A 17,177-nucleotide genomic window follows, 5' to 3' on the forward strand; every position below is an offset into this window, starting at 1 on the left:
CATGTATGGAGTTATCAATAAAGTTTTTCAATCACAAATCCGAAAATAAAAGTAGTGTAACATTGAAATGAAAAGAGACAACAACCATTCAAACTATTATCGTTTGCGGTTTTATTATTTTTCAGCGACGTAAAATATAATATATTCGAATAATAGACTTTAGAGTTGGGGTTTATAACCAATATCAAAAAACCTTACTAAGTAAGGCGTCCTTACTTACTAACAACAAAAATCCCTTCACAAGATATACTTATAACACGTCTTTGATTTGTTTAGAGTCAGTGTATGTACCATAATTCAATTAACAATGAAACCTAGACTGTAGCGGATGTGACAATCGGTACTGAGATTATAGCCTTCTCTTCTAAATGTAAACTCATCTTTACTGTCACTGTACTGCGTCAAAGTTGAGGGCGTTGTTTTGACATCACGGTTCCATTTGAAAAGACCGAGACAAACTCGTGACAATTCATTGAATCCCCTCCCCCCCCCCCCTTCGCAGCTGTACAATGTGTTATGCCATCTGTTCACTCATAGAGTTGTTACACTTCAATCGGAATAAATACGCTAGGAATACTTTCGAACTGTGAGGATTGCGTAACAGCGAATCGTAAATTCCTTACATACAGACATTCAAAAAATTGTTTTCATATTTCGACAAGGTAGTAATTCGATTTCTGTAAGAGGTGCCTAATCTTTGTCGTACCATACAGCTTTTTAAGAATTATTGAATTGTTAGAACTTCACATCGTCGCAAACCACGGCCTCTTTTACGGCACCGTCGAAACGTTATTTCGAAGTGTAGCGGAAGAAATAACAGCTCTGGTTTGCGAGAATGGAAATTCAACGCTAATTTATTGTTGTCATGGTTCTATTTTCAGTGAGAGAGTTCCCAGATTACAAATCCGATTTCTGTTCGTTGAATAGCTTCGCCATGTCTAGACGGATGAAAGGTCTGTGAAGATATGAAAATGATGAAGTGTGAAAATTATCTGCAATAAATGTGAGTATTTTCACTAATATTTCACATAACAGAGGAATGGCAACACTATTGATTATTAAATGATGTTTGTGATTTCTCAATTAGGAGGACAATACTTGTCATAAAATAACATGCTATTAGTATTCAGCAAAACTCGTTGAAAGTTTAATGACTTTCACTGATGATAGAACATGTGACCACTATACTATCAGGCGACGATATGCCAAAAATATCTTAGTGTAAATCTTACAGTTATAATAATTACATACCTGTCATATGCCCAGACTGGTCCGGAGGCAGTGTCCTTCTTTGCATTCGCCACATACATGACGCTATTCGTAAGATCATAAACAGCAATATGCAAATCACCAGTCTGGACGATAGATACGATGTCACGAATTGTATTTTCTGCCGTTATGTTACCATGGTATTTTTGTATTTGTCTGCCAAGGACAGAACTGTAGTCAGGGTCAATCCAGTCCATTCCTTTGAGATAAATGACAGAAGTGTCGTCGTGAGTTCAAAGTTCAAATGCCATCAGAAAATACAGCTTGTAAAGATAATGTAACAAACTATATAGAGACCTCAAAATCATTTCCTTCATCATATGAACTGTAAAATGTCGGCAATTTTCATTTGACATTTGTGTTACTTTTTGCGAAACTGCTAAGACCTAATAAAAATTATCTGTCGATTCAAAGCTTCTGTTAGCTTTATACTTGAATGTGTCAGGTTTGCAGATAGATAGCTGTCACTATATTCCAGGAAATGTTTTAGCACAGAACACAGCATTTTCTTACCCCAGTATACAACATTTTCAATTTTGGGATGCCAGTCAGCTTCTGGTCTCATGTTGATGTCGTCGAAGAAATCTGAAACTTCACCTGAGTACTCAATGCCACGAAATGTTTCAAGCTTTGGAGAAAGAAAAAATGTGTAACTAAAATTCTGATGCTTATGCATATTTATACGAAACTTGACTCAATATTTAGAAATGTAAATTATCAGGTTAACTATGCATTCTGTCATTAAAAGATTGATGTGTCCATAGGTATAGTAGAAACATCAGACGTTCTTTTCAACCTCTATTATCATCTATATTCAAATTCAGATATGCAAATGGGTAAGTCCGTGGAGGTTTCGAATTTCGTTCACCGAGATGCAGAATGATTTTAGGAATGTTTATGCAAGGAACTTTCAAAAATACTGTTTGGCAAATTATAGACTTAGTAGATTGCTGTCCATTCTTAAAATAGAATGCCGATTTTGAATACCTTAGCATCGCCGACACCAAGAATCAAGTCACATGTCCTATGAGCATTAGCAATACGGTTAACGGCATCATCCAAAGTCTTGTCAAACTGCAATATGTCCCTCAAAAGGTACTGCAAGTGGTAAAAATAGAGAGACATTATTGAAGGTTTCTTACCATAAGATAAATCAATAAATAACAGTGCCAGTTATTTAAAGGTTCGCCATTATTTTTACATGTATTTAGCACGTGAAATAACGTGCACATACTTTGAATGTAAATGGTAAATTACGACATTTTAGAGCCTGAAACGGCCACGACCTTTCCTGAAATATATTTTGTAAAATGTAAATGTCTGAGCAAGTTGGGGATTAATAAATATGACGACAACCCGACTATCCAAACTCGAGCTGGTTCTGACATATTTTTCAAGATACATACACTGTTTAAAAGTCTTTCCTTTCGACTCTAAGCGTACGTGAGACGTCCAAATTCTCAGCCCACAATATTTTTGTCGAAACATACGTACCGTGAATGGAATGCCAAATCTTGATTCTTTACCAAACGTATCGTCAGAGAAATACACTCCAATCTCACTGATGGCCATCTGAGGTGATGACATTCCTGAAAGGAGACGTTTCTTTTAGAATTAACTCATCATTTGACGAATCTAGCATATAAGTTTTAATATAGGAAAAACCATAATGTTGAAAGTGATATGTTTACTACCAATGTAAACTTCAGAACTTTGTATTGGTATATACGAGTGTTGGTGTAAAGGTTGATGGTAAAGTGTTATGACAAACACAATACCTACCGGTGATTGACCCGACCCATCCAGTCCATCCAACGTTTGCATACGTATTGCCATCAGTGGTGTTCTCTGGATGATATACCGTTATCTGAGGAAAGTTCTGTAAAGGACCTAAAGTGTGGCATAAATAAACAAGATTGGTTTTTTTGAACGAGTCGTTTAACCAATGATTCTTTGGATTAGTTACAAATCCTTCTGTTAACTTTGTTGTCTCGATATTCTTATAGACCACCAAATGTCACTTATATGGGGTGTACTGAATCGAACCCATTCGGCAAAATTTGATCTCAGACTGTTGTATGACTGTGATGTCAAATTTATGTGAATCACCAAAACATGTATATACAACTTACCACTTACTGATCTCAGACTGTTGTATGACTGTGATGTCAAATTTATGTGAATCACCAAAACATGTATATACAACTTACCACCTGAAGCCCAATCTAGAGCTCGAAGCTGCATAACTGATCCCGGTAATGGCAAAGCTTTGCCCCATGCTCCATACATCGAACAACTTCCTTTCCTAAAAGGGTAAGCGGGAGACTGAATGAATTTTTTTTATCCCGATATAGTTTCAAACACAAAAGTCCGGAAAAAAAATTGAAGAATACACAAAGAAATACTTTTCATATCAAATGAACCAACAAGATATAGAAAGGGCTAAATTACATATGCAAACAAGCACACATACACAGACAGACAGGCAAACAGATAGGCAGGCGCGCGCGCGCACACACACACACACACACACACACACACACACACACACACACACACACACAGAAACATAACCGCAGACACACAACACTTACGTCAGTTCTCCAAACATGTGAATTCTTTCAATTTTCTGTCAAGTAGATAAACAAAGCCATCATTTATTGTTATTTAGAATATTTGGGCAGTTATTAACCTAGTCGACAACATAATTCGCCGATAAAACATAAAAATCCTCCACATAGCCATGATATTTTCAGATTTAAGAATGTTATCACTTAATCTTCTCAAAATCCTGATACAAAATTGTACAGTACACAGTTGCCTACAAATTTTTGTCACTGAATCTGTGAGAAGAGTAGCTGAGTAATGACTAACCAAACTATCATCGTGGTAACGTATATAGTTACTGTTAGTGTCACGTGAGTTCAGAAAATGCAAAACGAAAGGTTGATCATGAATACTTATTTCGACACATAACTTATTCTTGTAGAATTATTGATAATTAGTTACTATCTGGAACCCTCAGGTTATAGAATGAAAAGGAATAGTCCAGTAGTTAACATATGTGAACGGGGAAAAACGAATTATCTCCTGCTCTGTACACCTCTTTCAGTTTTTAGCCGTGTGACAGTCTAAAAAATAGTTTTAAAAATTTGACTTTCAACTGGATTTTGACATTGCAAATTCTTACTTTATCTTAAGTTATCTTGATACTTTACTACACAGGTCACTTCTTAGTATTTAGTCCACTGAGGTTTCTGGTAGACAATATTTGGCGGGAGGGGGCGGGGGTGTCAGCGTAATATTACAGTCATAGTGACAAGTGGCATTGAAATCAATCAATAACACTACTGACACCGTAACTTTACACTCACCTTTCTGTCAACATTAGCACCATCGGCCAACCCCTTTATTTCATCATAGAAATACGAAGCTGTTAAATTAAATTATTGGAGGGGAAAGGTTTGATTTAGTACATCATATTGGCCACATGAATGAAATAAACGTATATTCAATGCAATGAAAATCGTCTGTAGGCAATTTCTTGCTTAAAAAAATTGTCATTGTAAAGTTTTTTACGGAAACTAAATAATACAACACGCGGCATTATTTATGGTAAGCATATCTCGTCCCTCCAAAATAAAATTTTTGATATGATGTATATTTATAGCAGAATTGGACTTTGGACTAACTTTGACCAAATTCTTCAGAGGTTGTAGACCTTGAAGGTTTCTATGAAGATCGTGTACAAACGATCGTCAATATTGTGACTACGGTAACTGTAAAGATTTAGAGAATAATCAAAAAATAGTCCAGGAAAACAAACTCACGTGTGTATGGTTTTGTAGCAGCTATCTCCAATTCTAATGCCACTTCCAATCTATTTACACAAAACCAAAGAATATACAATTTCAAACAACGAATATTCAGTGTGAGAAATTCTGTCATGGAGATTGCACATTCAAACGACAGGGAACTGCTTTTTTTACATTCATATCGCAATGGTATACAGAGAGAGGAAGGCACGCTCGAGAGTTATAAAACTTACCCAAAATTGGCAACGTCCTTTAGAAACCAAGGCTGAAAGAAGCCAGGCACTGTCTTATTTACTGCGTCAATCTGTAGAGAAAAAAATTCAAAACCAACCATTCCAGTGCACTGATATAATCTCTTATACTATAACTTATAATTTGTCAAATTACAAACTGAATACAAGTGTTTGAAATCAAAGCGAGCACAGTGAAAATTAGAATACAGCCAAAACACTTTAAAGGTGCTGATGAAGCATAATGGATAGGAATACTTACATTTCTGCTAAACTGGGTATTAGCTCGTTCAAAACATACATAAAATGATTGTCATTACAGTATAAACATAAATGTGGTTTTGAAAACCTCTGCATGTTGCAATTTTTGGTCAAGCAAAGAGAGAGAGCTGGTATGTGTAAAATTCGAGTGACTGAACCAACTCCTCGCTACTGAAGGAAGCTTTAGATTGTACAATGTTGTACTCACTATTTCAGATTCGAAATATTTCCAGGCTGCATCAATCATGGCTGAAGCCTCATCCTTCATAATAGCGCCATGTGCATAACCTCTCTCATAAGGTGAACCTTTATCACAAATTGATAAAAAGATATTAGTTGTAATTGTGATACTTTTTATTTATTTATTCTTTAGATTTTAAATGAACCTAAAGGGTGATGACATATACGTTGGGCTACTTTGCATTAGACAAAACAGCACTACTTAGCGTTGACACAGAATATACAATATTATGTCCATGGTGGCTGATCGATCTCAGATTACCTCGGTAAGTAACTTGGTATGTATATATGCATCAACATATAGCGTTTTTTTGGCATAAAATGGGAACATGTTTTGTGGTCTAAATATTCAGCTCGTTTTTATATATCTTGAATGTGAAAAGATAGCAATACTCTATGTGCATGAATGGTAACGAATGACGACTTCGTTAAGAAAAGAGCGCCATCTTACCCCAGAGATGAAGAACTTTGATCAATTCGTCCTCTGTACCAACAGTATATAATTTGGCATTCTTGATTTCCTTGACAAACACTGGTGGGGCCGTCTGGATAGGGTTCAGGTTTGGTTTTGCATGGGGATCTGGCTGTAGTAAAAGACAGCATAGGAATCAATATCTATTTATCAAACAGCAACCTTTTTTTCAAAACCGCTTACAGTTGGTATTTTTTTAATACCAAATTGTTACTTTACTCATTGTTCTAATAATAAGTTAAACACTGCATCCAAAATAATTGTACATGCATTTGTACCGACGATGAAAACTTGTTTAAATTAAATGTACCCTTGGATTTAGATAGATAGCTGATGATAACAGTATAGGTCAGGTTCACCAACTATAATGAGACTTTCAACTTCACATTATCAAATAACGGACATAAAGACAGTGTAGATTGAATAAGTAGAAGATATCGTTTGTTAAGACAATTTACTAGAACGTTTTATGTATGTCAAAATGAGTAAATATGAGCATAGCATAATTTCAAGTACTAAGTTCCCTATAAAGTTATCGAAGCAGTCCACGGTCAAAGAACAGCGTCCTGACCGATATGTCTGGTGACATCTCTTGGTAAACATACGCCCATTAACCCGCCCTGCTTCACTGCACCCCCCCCCCCCCCTTTACACACACAAACATCTAAATGTACTAAAATTGTACGTAATTTACCTTTGCATAGCATCCTAGTATGGAAACTAGCGCTACCAAGAGTACAACTTGAATACTTGTAGCCGACATACCGTAACTTCGACAATACGTTGTATACAAGTAGACTGATGACTGCTACCTAAATAAAACCAATCGAGTGCGATGACCTTATCAAAGTCCTCGCTATCTTGTCAGCTGATAGCGGTCATATGATTAGCTGTCCTGATTAAAGGACGATCGGACAATGCTTTCAAAATTGTTTATTTAATCAGCAAATTGAACACAAAGACTGCAAGATCCGTTGTTGTTTCCACTTATGTAGCTACAAACTCCACAGGTTTGAAGCCTGTGGTTACAAAAGCGGACGTAATAGATCATTTAGTTTAATATAAAACGATAATCCGATAATTATCTATTGTGTAGCAGTACTGTGATGGTGTCTTATCTTCTATAGCTGTTGTCTATATGTGTGTAGCAATGAAAGATGTTGTTTTGTCTTCTATAAGCTACCAACACACATTTATAAATAACAGTAAATACAGTAAATACACAATGATAGATTATTATTCGAAAGATATTTTCAAAATAGATTTCCCAAGAGTTTGGCTGATACACAGGTAATCAGTGGAAATCTGTATTGGAAGAACTAAAGGTTGTTCGCCAACTAGACAGGTCATCTTCTTATATATATATATATATATATATATATATATATATATATATATATATTATATACATGTATATATATTATTATATATAGATTGATTCAAGTGCCTGTGGCAGATACCCTGTGGTTATCGTACTAACATATAGAGCCTGTTACGATTCTTATCAGTGACACATGTAACATGATTTGAAAATATGACATTGTTTCTAATTTATAAAGTTCTCGTGACCTACTTTATGGGTATTTCCGTCATATTCTGACAATACTGTCGCTATGTGTCATAGATAGAGTCGCCATATAAATAAATAATGCCGATATATTTAATGTACCTTTCTTCAAGGTTTTGATTATGCCAATTTACAATCTTCTCAAGGCATTAGTGCATTACTGATACACAATGATAGACTTTTATTTGAAAAATAATGTTAAAATAAATTTCCCAGGAGCTTGTCTAATATACACAGGTAATCAGTGTTAATCTGTACAGGAATAGTGAGAGGTTGTCCCCAACTGGACAAGTAAACTTAAATTTAAAGTCATTTATCTCTGAAGAGTGTGTTGGTCTTGGCTAGACATTGATACGGACAGCAACAATATTTTGAAAAATCGAAATGAATAGCATAAAGAGATTGGGATAACATAACACTCTTCTTCTACATTTGCAACACACACAAACGAATCAACAAACAAAACATACATACATACATACATACATACATACATACATACATACATACATACATACATACATACATACACACATGCACACGTTTACATACATGCACACGTTTACATACATACATACATACATACATACATACACACGTTTACATACATACATACATACATACATACATACATACATACATACATACATACATACATACATACATACATACATACATACATACATACATACATACATACATACATACATACATACATACATACATACATACATACATACATACATACATACATACATACATACATACATACAAATACTTTTGTTCATGCCAGACGAATCTGAATTACTTTATTTAACGATTAACAATATACTTCACATTAGTGTTACATTACAATAAAATAATTTATATAATCATACGTGTTTGTTTTCTTGTGAAATTACAGATATTTAACTTGGTTGATTAAAAAATCTGACGTCTTCATTTACCGTAAATCGAAGTATGGAAAAGCAATAAGGTAATAGTATGGGTATAACTTTAGTTAACCTATATACTATTCATCGATTATCATTTAACACGTGATAAAGGTATCACAGTCATATCAAACAGTAGGTTTAGACTCGCCGAAAAGATCCTTCATGTTCAGACGAATAAAGGGTCTGAAGAATAATTAAAGAAAGAAAGAAAGATTACTAAATCAATATCACTGAGTAAATATTTTCTGAAAATGTGCACAATCCTTTTAATTTAAAAGCAATTTCTTATATGTCAGAGTTTAAGTCTTCGGTTTACTTCATAAAAAAATATAGATATCAAATACATCAAACTACTAAATCAAAAAGTGATCTCGTACTGATATGAGCTAAGAGGGACACTTGTACCCACCTGTCAAAGGCCTGCGGTGGACCACTGCCACTGTCCTTTCTGGCGTGTGCAACGTACATGTAGTTTTGGTTCAGATCGTAAATAGCACAGTGTGTATCACCACTTTGAATGATCGACACAATATCTCGGATGGCATTTTCTGCCGTTATGTTACCATGGTATTTATTCAGTTGTCTAGAAAATACAGTGTCGTAATTTTGATGCTGCCATCCCATACCTAGAAACACAGAAAATCCTTTTTAGTCCATAGAATCAGAGGTGCCAAAAGTGGCCTTGTGTGTCAGAAGTGTTATACATCTATCAAGCCGTGCTCTTATACTCTCTCAGCTTTTCAAAATGAATTTGTGTAAAATAAGATAAAATAAATTCGAGTTTATAAGTCAATACAATTAAATCTGTCGGCGAGGCAAGTTCGTCTCTTCGATGTCTTGTATCACCTTGAAACTCCAAAAAACCTTCCCTGAAAAAACAGTATCTCTGATTTGATATAGTACCTGTATGTTGTGACGTATAGAATTTCATGTTTTGTAGTGTATTGTTTGTGTTTGTGCTGTAATCCACTATCGTGATAACTATTGTTTTCTGTGTATTATTCTTGGAAGTCACAATGCTAATTTTACTTTGAATAACAAAATGTACAACATACTCCAATATACAGCACCATCTATACGTGGATGCCAATCTCCCATTGGTAGCATATTCTTATCATCGTAAAAGTTGGACACGCCAGCAGAATACTGCACTCCGCGGAACGTACCAAGCTAAGGTAGAGAACATGTTATCGAATATCGTTATTAATAAGTGTATAATATGCTGACTTGTCACGATGGTGATTGACAAGATGAATAGTCATTGAGATTGTGACATAGTTGTTACTTTGTTACTCTTGTAACTAACCAATGGTAAGAAATTACTAAATCTTGTTTTTTAGTGTATTTCTCTGTTTTATCCCCTTGTGCTCCTTCCCTCTAAATTCCAAAGTAACCGGTTCGGAACTTAATTCCATCGAACACCTATCTACCCATTCCAAACCCTTCTTAAACGTACACAATATGTCTCTTCTGACACCAGCCAGGCACACATTAACCGTTTCTCAGCCCCCCCCCCCCCTCCCCCTCCACACACACACAGTCATCACTGGCCATTCCAAACACATCACATATACACATTTTGACCCCTGAGCTCAACCAAATATCCACGCCCTCATCCACACACACAAAACCATCGATGTATCAACTTTGACATCCTGAATACCCACCTTATGTACATCCATCCTACCATCCCAAATGCCCCGCCCCATACGCTGCAATCCTTCACACACTAGTACTCACCTTGCCGTCCCCAACACCCATCAAAAGATGGCATGTCCTGTGAGCGTTAGCAATCCTGTTAATAGAGTCATCGACAGTGTTGTCAAACTGCAAGATATCTCGTAGCAAATACTGAAAATATAAAAGAAAAGTATTCAAAATAAAAGATATTTGAACATATCTGTGAGTTTTAAAGGATCCGAGTATATCATGCTCTTGATACTCACAGTGAAAGGAACGCCACTTCTTGATTCTGAGCCCCAGCTGTCATCAGCATCCACAATACCAATCTCACTGATTGCCATTTGCTTTGATGACATTCCTCAAAACAGAAGATAAAGTAATCAAATAGAGTTATTTAGTTTACCGGTTTTTGAAAACTACAGTTTATCTATGACAGCGACTTTATATAAAACCGAATCTATGATTGAACGATAGACCCAAATGTATGGAAATAATGAAAGCGTATAGTAAGCATATACAACATTCTAACCAAGATCCCGTGCACCATGGCATAGAACAAACAAACCAAAACCAACCACTAAGGAGTATAACAAAGTATGTATACTTTAGAGAAAATATCACAGTGTTCTGAAACAAACAAGATATCATCGACATATCATAGCATCTGTAACGTCCCCTGTATGTATTTGTACCTGTTATAGATCCTATCCAGGCTGTCCATCCCACATTGGCAAAGGCGTGGCCATTCGTACCGTCAGGGTCAGGGTGATACACAGTGACTTGGGGATAATTTTTGAAAGGACCTTGAAAAACAAACGAAATTTTGGTCGTGTTTACGAATTCATAAGCAAAGACATAGTTAATTACTTGACAGCAAATATATAATACAAATTTGATTAATGTCAAAGTAACTTTTTTCAAGTTACTATACCAGATTATATGTCTTCTTTTTTCTTTGCCCCTGTTATTAATTGAGGATTTTATTCATATTCCTTCAACGTCACTTTAAGATTTGTAGACGTCATTAATATCGCTCGCCACATGCGTACCCGAGTGTTGAAAAGAGTGCCTACTATATCTATTGTCCAGTCTAAAGGCTACCTACCGTCCATATTCCAATCAAGTGCCCTGAGCTGTAATACGGTTCCAGGTGTCGGTACTGCTTTTCCCCATGCACCAAACATTGAACAGGTACCCTTGCTGTGAATCATACACAGAGCATGACTATCCAAATACTACCAAACCAAAAGACTATAAAGTTTAAATAAGGCGGTGTATTCTGAGTTATGTAATTTGTAACGAAAAAAAACATCGTGCCGCCCAATTTAAACTCTATAGTCACTCTGGTTTGGTAGTAACAACTTTAACGTGACACTTTATATTGACATTTATATTAAACCAATTACCTTTAATTTCCGACATCATAATAGATACTTTCACTCAGTGTAGAATTTATAAATTGAAAACGTCTATATCTGTCATTCAAGGGTTATATGTAATTACTATTACAGAGCAGCTTGTTACTCATAATTTAGATGTGACGGCTGATGACTCTCAATAGTACAGATAATTAGTTTACTGAATGATTTTAATTTAAATAATAAGAAAGTAATCAACATATCGTACAGGTTAACTCCAAATGATATAGAGCTCAAATACTTAATTACCATATCTTGTAACAAGTGTGTAGTTTGCACAATAATAATGTAACTTTAAGCAATAAAACTTAGAAAAGACAGTATCTGTATTGGTAACTCTTATTTTTTTCCCACTTTTCAATCTACGAAGAACAAAAGTAACTTGATGTCAACTAGTGCATATGTACTTTATCGATCAGCCAAATTATGAATACATTGTGGAGTTTATGAAGATAACTTCATATTACAATGAAAGTACACCATATAAGTAACGCAACTTTAGCCGATCACGGCCAATAATAAGATTAGGTACGTCTAACTTATATAACAAAATTATTGAAACGCGTCTTTCTTAAAAATTGAAGAAGAAAACAACATTCTTTAAAATAACACTCACGTGATTTCACCTAGCATATGTATCCCTTTCAATTTCTGTAAAAAGAAATAATAAAAGTCATAGAGCCAGCAAACTAGTTACTAGTAATTGTTTAGTTCTTTACCCACACCACAATAAAAGGAAAATAGACACTTAATAACTTTTGTTAATTTCCTATCTGGAAAATTTGGAATAGGTTTCAATGATGGCCGCGAATACCTGTGGAGTATGTATGTCTGTCTGTCTGTCTGTCAGTACGTACGTACGTACTTACGCAGGTAGGTAGGTGGGTAGGTAGATGTGTGTGTGTTTTGCCATAATGCAGATCTTATTGAAGAAAAAATTATAAGATCGTCGATCTCAAAACTAAAACAAAAGTCTTAGTCCGGCTACAGAATTATACATTTTCATTCGTAAAGGAAATTCACGGACAATATTCACATAAACATCATATATACTTGTATCATCTTTATCGGTATTGGTAAAACAAAAAAGGATTACCTTGAAATCAAGTCCGGTAGCATCGGCCATGCCTTGAAGTTCATCTAAGAAGTACTTTGCTATAAGACAGGACACACAAAGTTCATGATACTATATATAGTATATGTGAGTCTCTAAGGACTATTTCTGTCATTTCCAGTTTTGAACACAAACACACAAATACACATAAACCATCTATTACCCAATATCTAAAGAAATCTCTATTGCTCTTTTAATGACGATGATATCAAAATAAGTTTAGATATCTTGTATTGATTTGTATTGTACTGTAACCATTCACTATTACATCTAGTGCAAGATATAAACAATTGAACCCCCGATTGAGCACTGTATACACTATTATTTCAGTGGTTCCAAACGTTGAATAAATGAAGTAATGTTTTGAATAAGAGTTACTTACATGTATATTTTTCCACCAACAAGTTTTCAAGGTCAAGAGCTAAGTCCATTCTGAATACGAATGTTACAAAAATCAAGTCAATTGTCAAAGTATGGCAGTAAGAGCAAAATTGTGGGTTGATATTTTGCTGTGTGTGGTAAGCTATAACAATTACAATTAAAAGGAATGTTTGTGCGGATGTTGGATTAATTATCTATGACAATCATTAACCAAGATACCTTCTCGAGATGGTAACACCAAGACAAGCCTCTGGGTTATAAAGTCATGACAAAGAGTCAAATCTCCCACTTCAGACAGATACAAATACATTCCTTGTGGTCGTAGCCTAAGAGTACTACGTACATGAATGAACACAACCATGTTTAGCAAAACTAGTATCAATTTCCATACCCCATATCTGCAACGTCCTTTACAAACCATTTAGTAAAGTATGGCAATGGCACCGTACTGTTTATTGCATCGATCTACAGAGAAATTAGAATATATGTAAAGAACGAATGAAAACCCACGTTATACATCACACAAGCCAAGTTCAACGCATTCGAACAAAAAATATGTAGTTTCTACACTGGTCGTTCTACATCATGACACTGCGTGTCTACGTCGTCGCCACCATTTTTCGATTTGTTCATAAAATTATTTTACACGGGTGTACTTGTAATTATCCCCAATATCTTTCTTCAGTCAGTCAGTCAGTCAGTCAGTCAGTCAGTCAGTCAGTCAGTCAGTCAGTCAGAAACCAGTCTCACCTAATTGTTTTCTCACTACACATCTTTTCAAATTGTGGTGACAATGCCCCGTGCGTGTTTTTCCTATTGGGACTCCTATCGAAATCCATCTTCCGTTGGGTATTCTTTAAAGTGGGGACGATGTGTAAATGTGACTAGGAATTGCAGTTATGATATAACATACAGATTTTTGTCACTACGCATCAAGGCCTTTCTGATATCCATATTTTCTTCGGCTGAACGGAGAAAATATTAGGAAAACATCTTATCGTTCGAGTGACTTCAAAAGGACTCAATACATGTATGTGCAAACATGTAAATTTCTTACTATTGTATCTTCAAGATATTTCCAAACGTCATTGACGAATTTGGTGGCTTCCTCCTTCATAATGGTACCGTGTGCGTAACCCATGTCATAAGGACTGCCTGTATGGAGTGAAAATGGGATGATCTAGAAGGGTGTACTATCTTGTTTCATACTCAGTGTTAAACTGTGATTTTTCCTTTCATGAAACATATTAAAAAATCGACTTCGGCATCTTCGCAATTCAGTAAAGTAATTTCTAACTAATTGCATTTCCTGATAAACACCTCAACCAAAAAGGTTAGGCGAGGGTTATGTTTTCACTCCTGTTACACTGTTTGTCTGTCTGTATGTATGTATGTATGTATGTATGTATGTATGTATGTATGTATGTATGTATGTATGTATGTATGTATGTATGTATGTATGTATGTTTGTTTGTTTGTTTGTTTGTCTGGAACAAGATATCTCAAAAATCCCAATCGATGATATGATTTTAGTTATGAGATTGTCCAGTTTTACCTATCTTACGGCTACTTTATAATACAAGGAATTAAATTAGTCATGATTCCTATTAGGAACCCACTAAAGGCATTAGGGACAGATCAAAAGCTCAACATTCGACTGTTTGTGTTAGTAATACTTAACTTTAGTAATTCAACTGATCTACCGAAATGAGGAATATTTTGCTCATACTGATAATGAACGTTAATATTTTAAACAATGAAATCAAGTCATACCCCAAACATGCACGACACTGAACGAGTCATCTCCCTTGCCCACGGTGTATAATTTGGCATTCTTCGTTTGTCTAACGAACACAGGTGAATCAGTCTGTATCGGATTCAAGTTAGGTTTGGCATGTGGATCAGGCTGTTGATAAAGGGAAGAAGACACAATAGTCCAGCGGATATGTGCAGATTTTGGGTGGAATTATTCACTTTAAATTTGTGATAAAAGAGCCTAATTTTGTATGAAGGTAGAGTTCGATTGATTAAAAGTAGACATTGACCCACTTGTATAGATTAACAATGGCCGCCATTTTCAAGATGGCCACCATTCGGAATGCTTATTTCACAGTAGCTTGATGTGAAAATTGTTCAATTTGTGATAACTACACCGAATTTGGTATGTAGTTTTTTAATTTTATGCAAACGGGTCATACTTAGATTTAACCAGTAGGCCAATCTCTACCTCCATACAAAATTCGATTTTATTATTTCAATACGAACAATTTTTACATCAAGCTGCTGTAAAGTAAGCATAATGAATGGCAGACATTCTTAATTTCTGCCAGTGTGTCCATATCTCTACCTTAACATCAAATTTGACAATGTTATCTGCTGGACTAAAATAAATACAGTGATAATATGTAATTACATTTAAGACTAGCTCTCCCTTACATGAATAGCTAAATATATAACTGTTACAGTTTGTTTAAAGCGTACTGAGGTGTTGTTTTTGACCTTTGAACTTGTTGACCGTCTATGATATGACAGTTCACTGTCTCGATATACAATCGTATTCCTCGTTATTGTTGTCACACAGCCATACACATGTCAACGCCTCAGATATCTAAGAATGCATCAGAGGTGGTTTTACATTCTTATCATTTTAATATCAGGTTGATTCATATCAGTCTATGTCTATGTACTCCACTGTCTATGGTTAATTACAGATTATAGCAAATACTCGTGACCTAAGATCAGTCCATTTGATCATAGACAGTGGAGGGCATACACAAATAAATAGCAACAGATCATGTGACAGGATTAGTTACGATAGCTTATAATTATGCGGACGCATCTGAAGGAATGTTTTTTCGAAGTAACTCTTCTAGTGTTTATGTAATAGTTCGTGGAGTGTAGACTTACCCCTGCAAGTGTTGAGGTTACAGTCAACAACAAGCAACAAGCAATGATCGATCTCATCGTTTCAGTGTTATTCACAACAGCTGTATATGGCGGCTCGGTAGTTGCAAAGTTCGTTGCTACAGTCGATAGAAAACACTTAATTTATATGTGGTCACTTTGAAACAGCTCAGAACAAAGGTGTAGTGGGACTTTGACCACAGACAACCCGTGGTCATACATTTAGAATCGAACAGGTTATGATTCTTATCAATGACAACATGCTATGATTTGAAAATCTGGCATTGTTTTTAATCTATAAAGTTCACATGACCTACTATAAGCTTATGGATATTTCCATCATATTCTGACAATACATGACATAGACAGGTTTTCTATTTCATTATTATTATGCATATAAAGATCACTGGCCATTTTTACTCCAGTTCTCGTGATGAAATAAGAAATGATTAGGACATTATATGAAGCGAAGATGGCATAAAAATAAAGAATAGAAGTTCGAGTTCTCCGAGAAATATTACAGACATGACTTAGTTTGACCGATCTAGTTACTGTGTATTCTCATGTTGCATATTGTGCCCTCATTGACTAAGATCCCGTCACCATGATCAGCGAACGACTGAATGGCAATAATAACGAATAGAGGGCGCCACATAACCTGTTTTAAATGATGTCATAATGCCCATATATTAACCTTTCTTCCAGGTTTTGATTAATTCACTGACCTACTCGAGGCATCAGTGCATTGAAACGTTAGCGCAAGTCCTGGATCACTCCTGAACACGCCTCCTGGTGATGGCTGTCAGAAAGACATGTCCCGAGCAACTTAAAATCTATCAGAATACACCATTTAATTCTGACCTCAATCAACACTTACGGCATATATAA

At 35.4% G+C, this 17,177-nt stretch overlaps 2 protein-coding genes across 2 annotated transcripts; both read right to left on the minus strand.

Annotated features, from left to right (window-relative positions):
* Positions 1 to 897: 897 nt before the first annotated feature.
* LOC144443024 (protein dcd1A-like) lies at positions 898 to 7,050 on the minus strand. The gene is made up of 14 exons (XM_078132397.1): positions 6,982 to 7,050; positions 6,267 to 6,399; positions 5,784 to 5,881; positions 5,318 to 5,388; positions 5,100 to 5,149; positions 4,644 to 4,702; positions 3,864 to 3,898; positions 3,480 to 3,574; positions 3,052 to 3,159; positions 2,764 to 2,858; positions 2,257 to 2,367; positions 1,783 to 1,897; positions 1,252 to 1,468; positions 898 to 955 (listed from the first exon to the last, which is right to left on the minus strand). The coding sequence occupies exons 1-14, from the start codon at positions 7,048 to 7,050 to the stop codon at positions 898 to 900; spliced, it is 1,314 nt and encodes a 437-aa protein (XP_077988523.1).
* Positions 7,051 to 8,914: 1,864 nt separating this feature from the next.
* Positions 8,915 to 17,171, minus strand: LOC144443025 (protein dcd1A-like). Its single transcript, XM_078132398.1, has 15 exons — positions 17,167 to 17,171; positions 15,733 to 15,766; positions 15,159 to 15,291; positions 14,443 to 14,540; positions 13,777 to 13,850; positions 13,387 to 13,436; positions 12,987 to 13,045; positions 12,507 to 12,541; positions 11,578 to 11,672; positions 11,165 to 11,275; positions 10,736 to 10,830; positions 10,530 to 10,640; positions 9,845 to 9,959; positions 9,199 to 9,415; positions 8,915 to 8,972 (listed from the first exon to the last, which is right to left on the minus strand). Exons 1-15 carry the CDS (start codon positions 17,169 to 17,171, stop codon positions 8,915 to 8,917), a joined length of 1,290 nt encoding a protein of 429 aa, XP_077988524.1.
* Positions 17,172 to 17,177: the final 6 nt, after the last annotated feature.

The sequence above is a fragment of the Glandiceps talaboti genome, chromosome 12 (assembly GCF_964340395.1).
Source record: "Glandiceps talaboti chromosome 12, keGlaTala1.1, whole genome shotgun sequence".
Taxonomy (NCBI): Eukaryota; Metazoa; Hemichordata; class Enteropneusta; family Spengelidae; genus Glandiceps; species Glandiceps talaboti.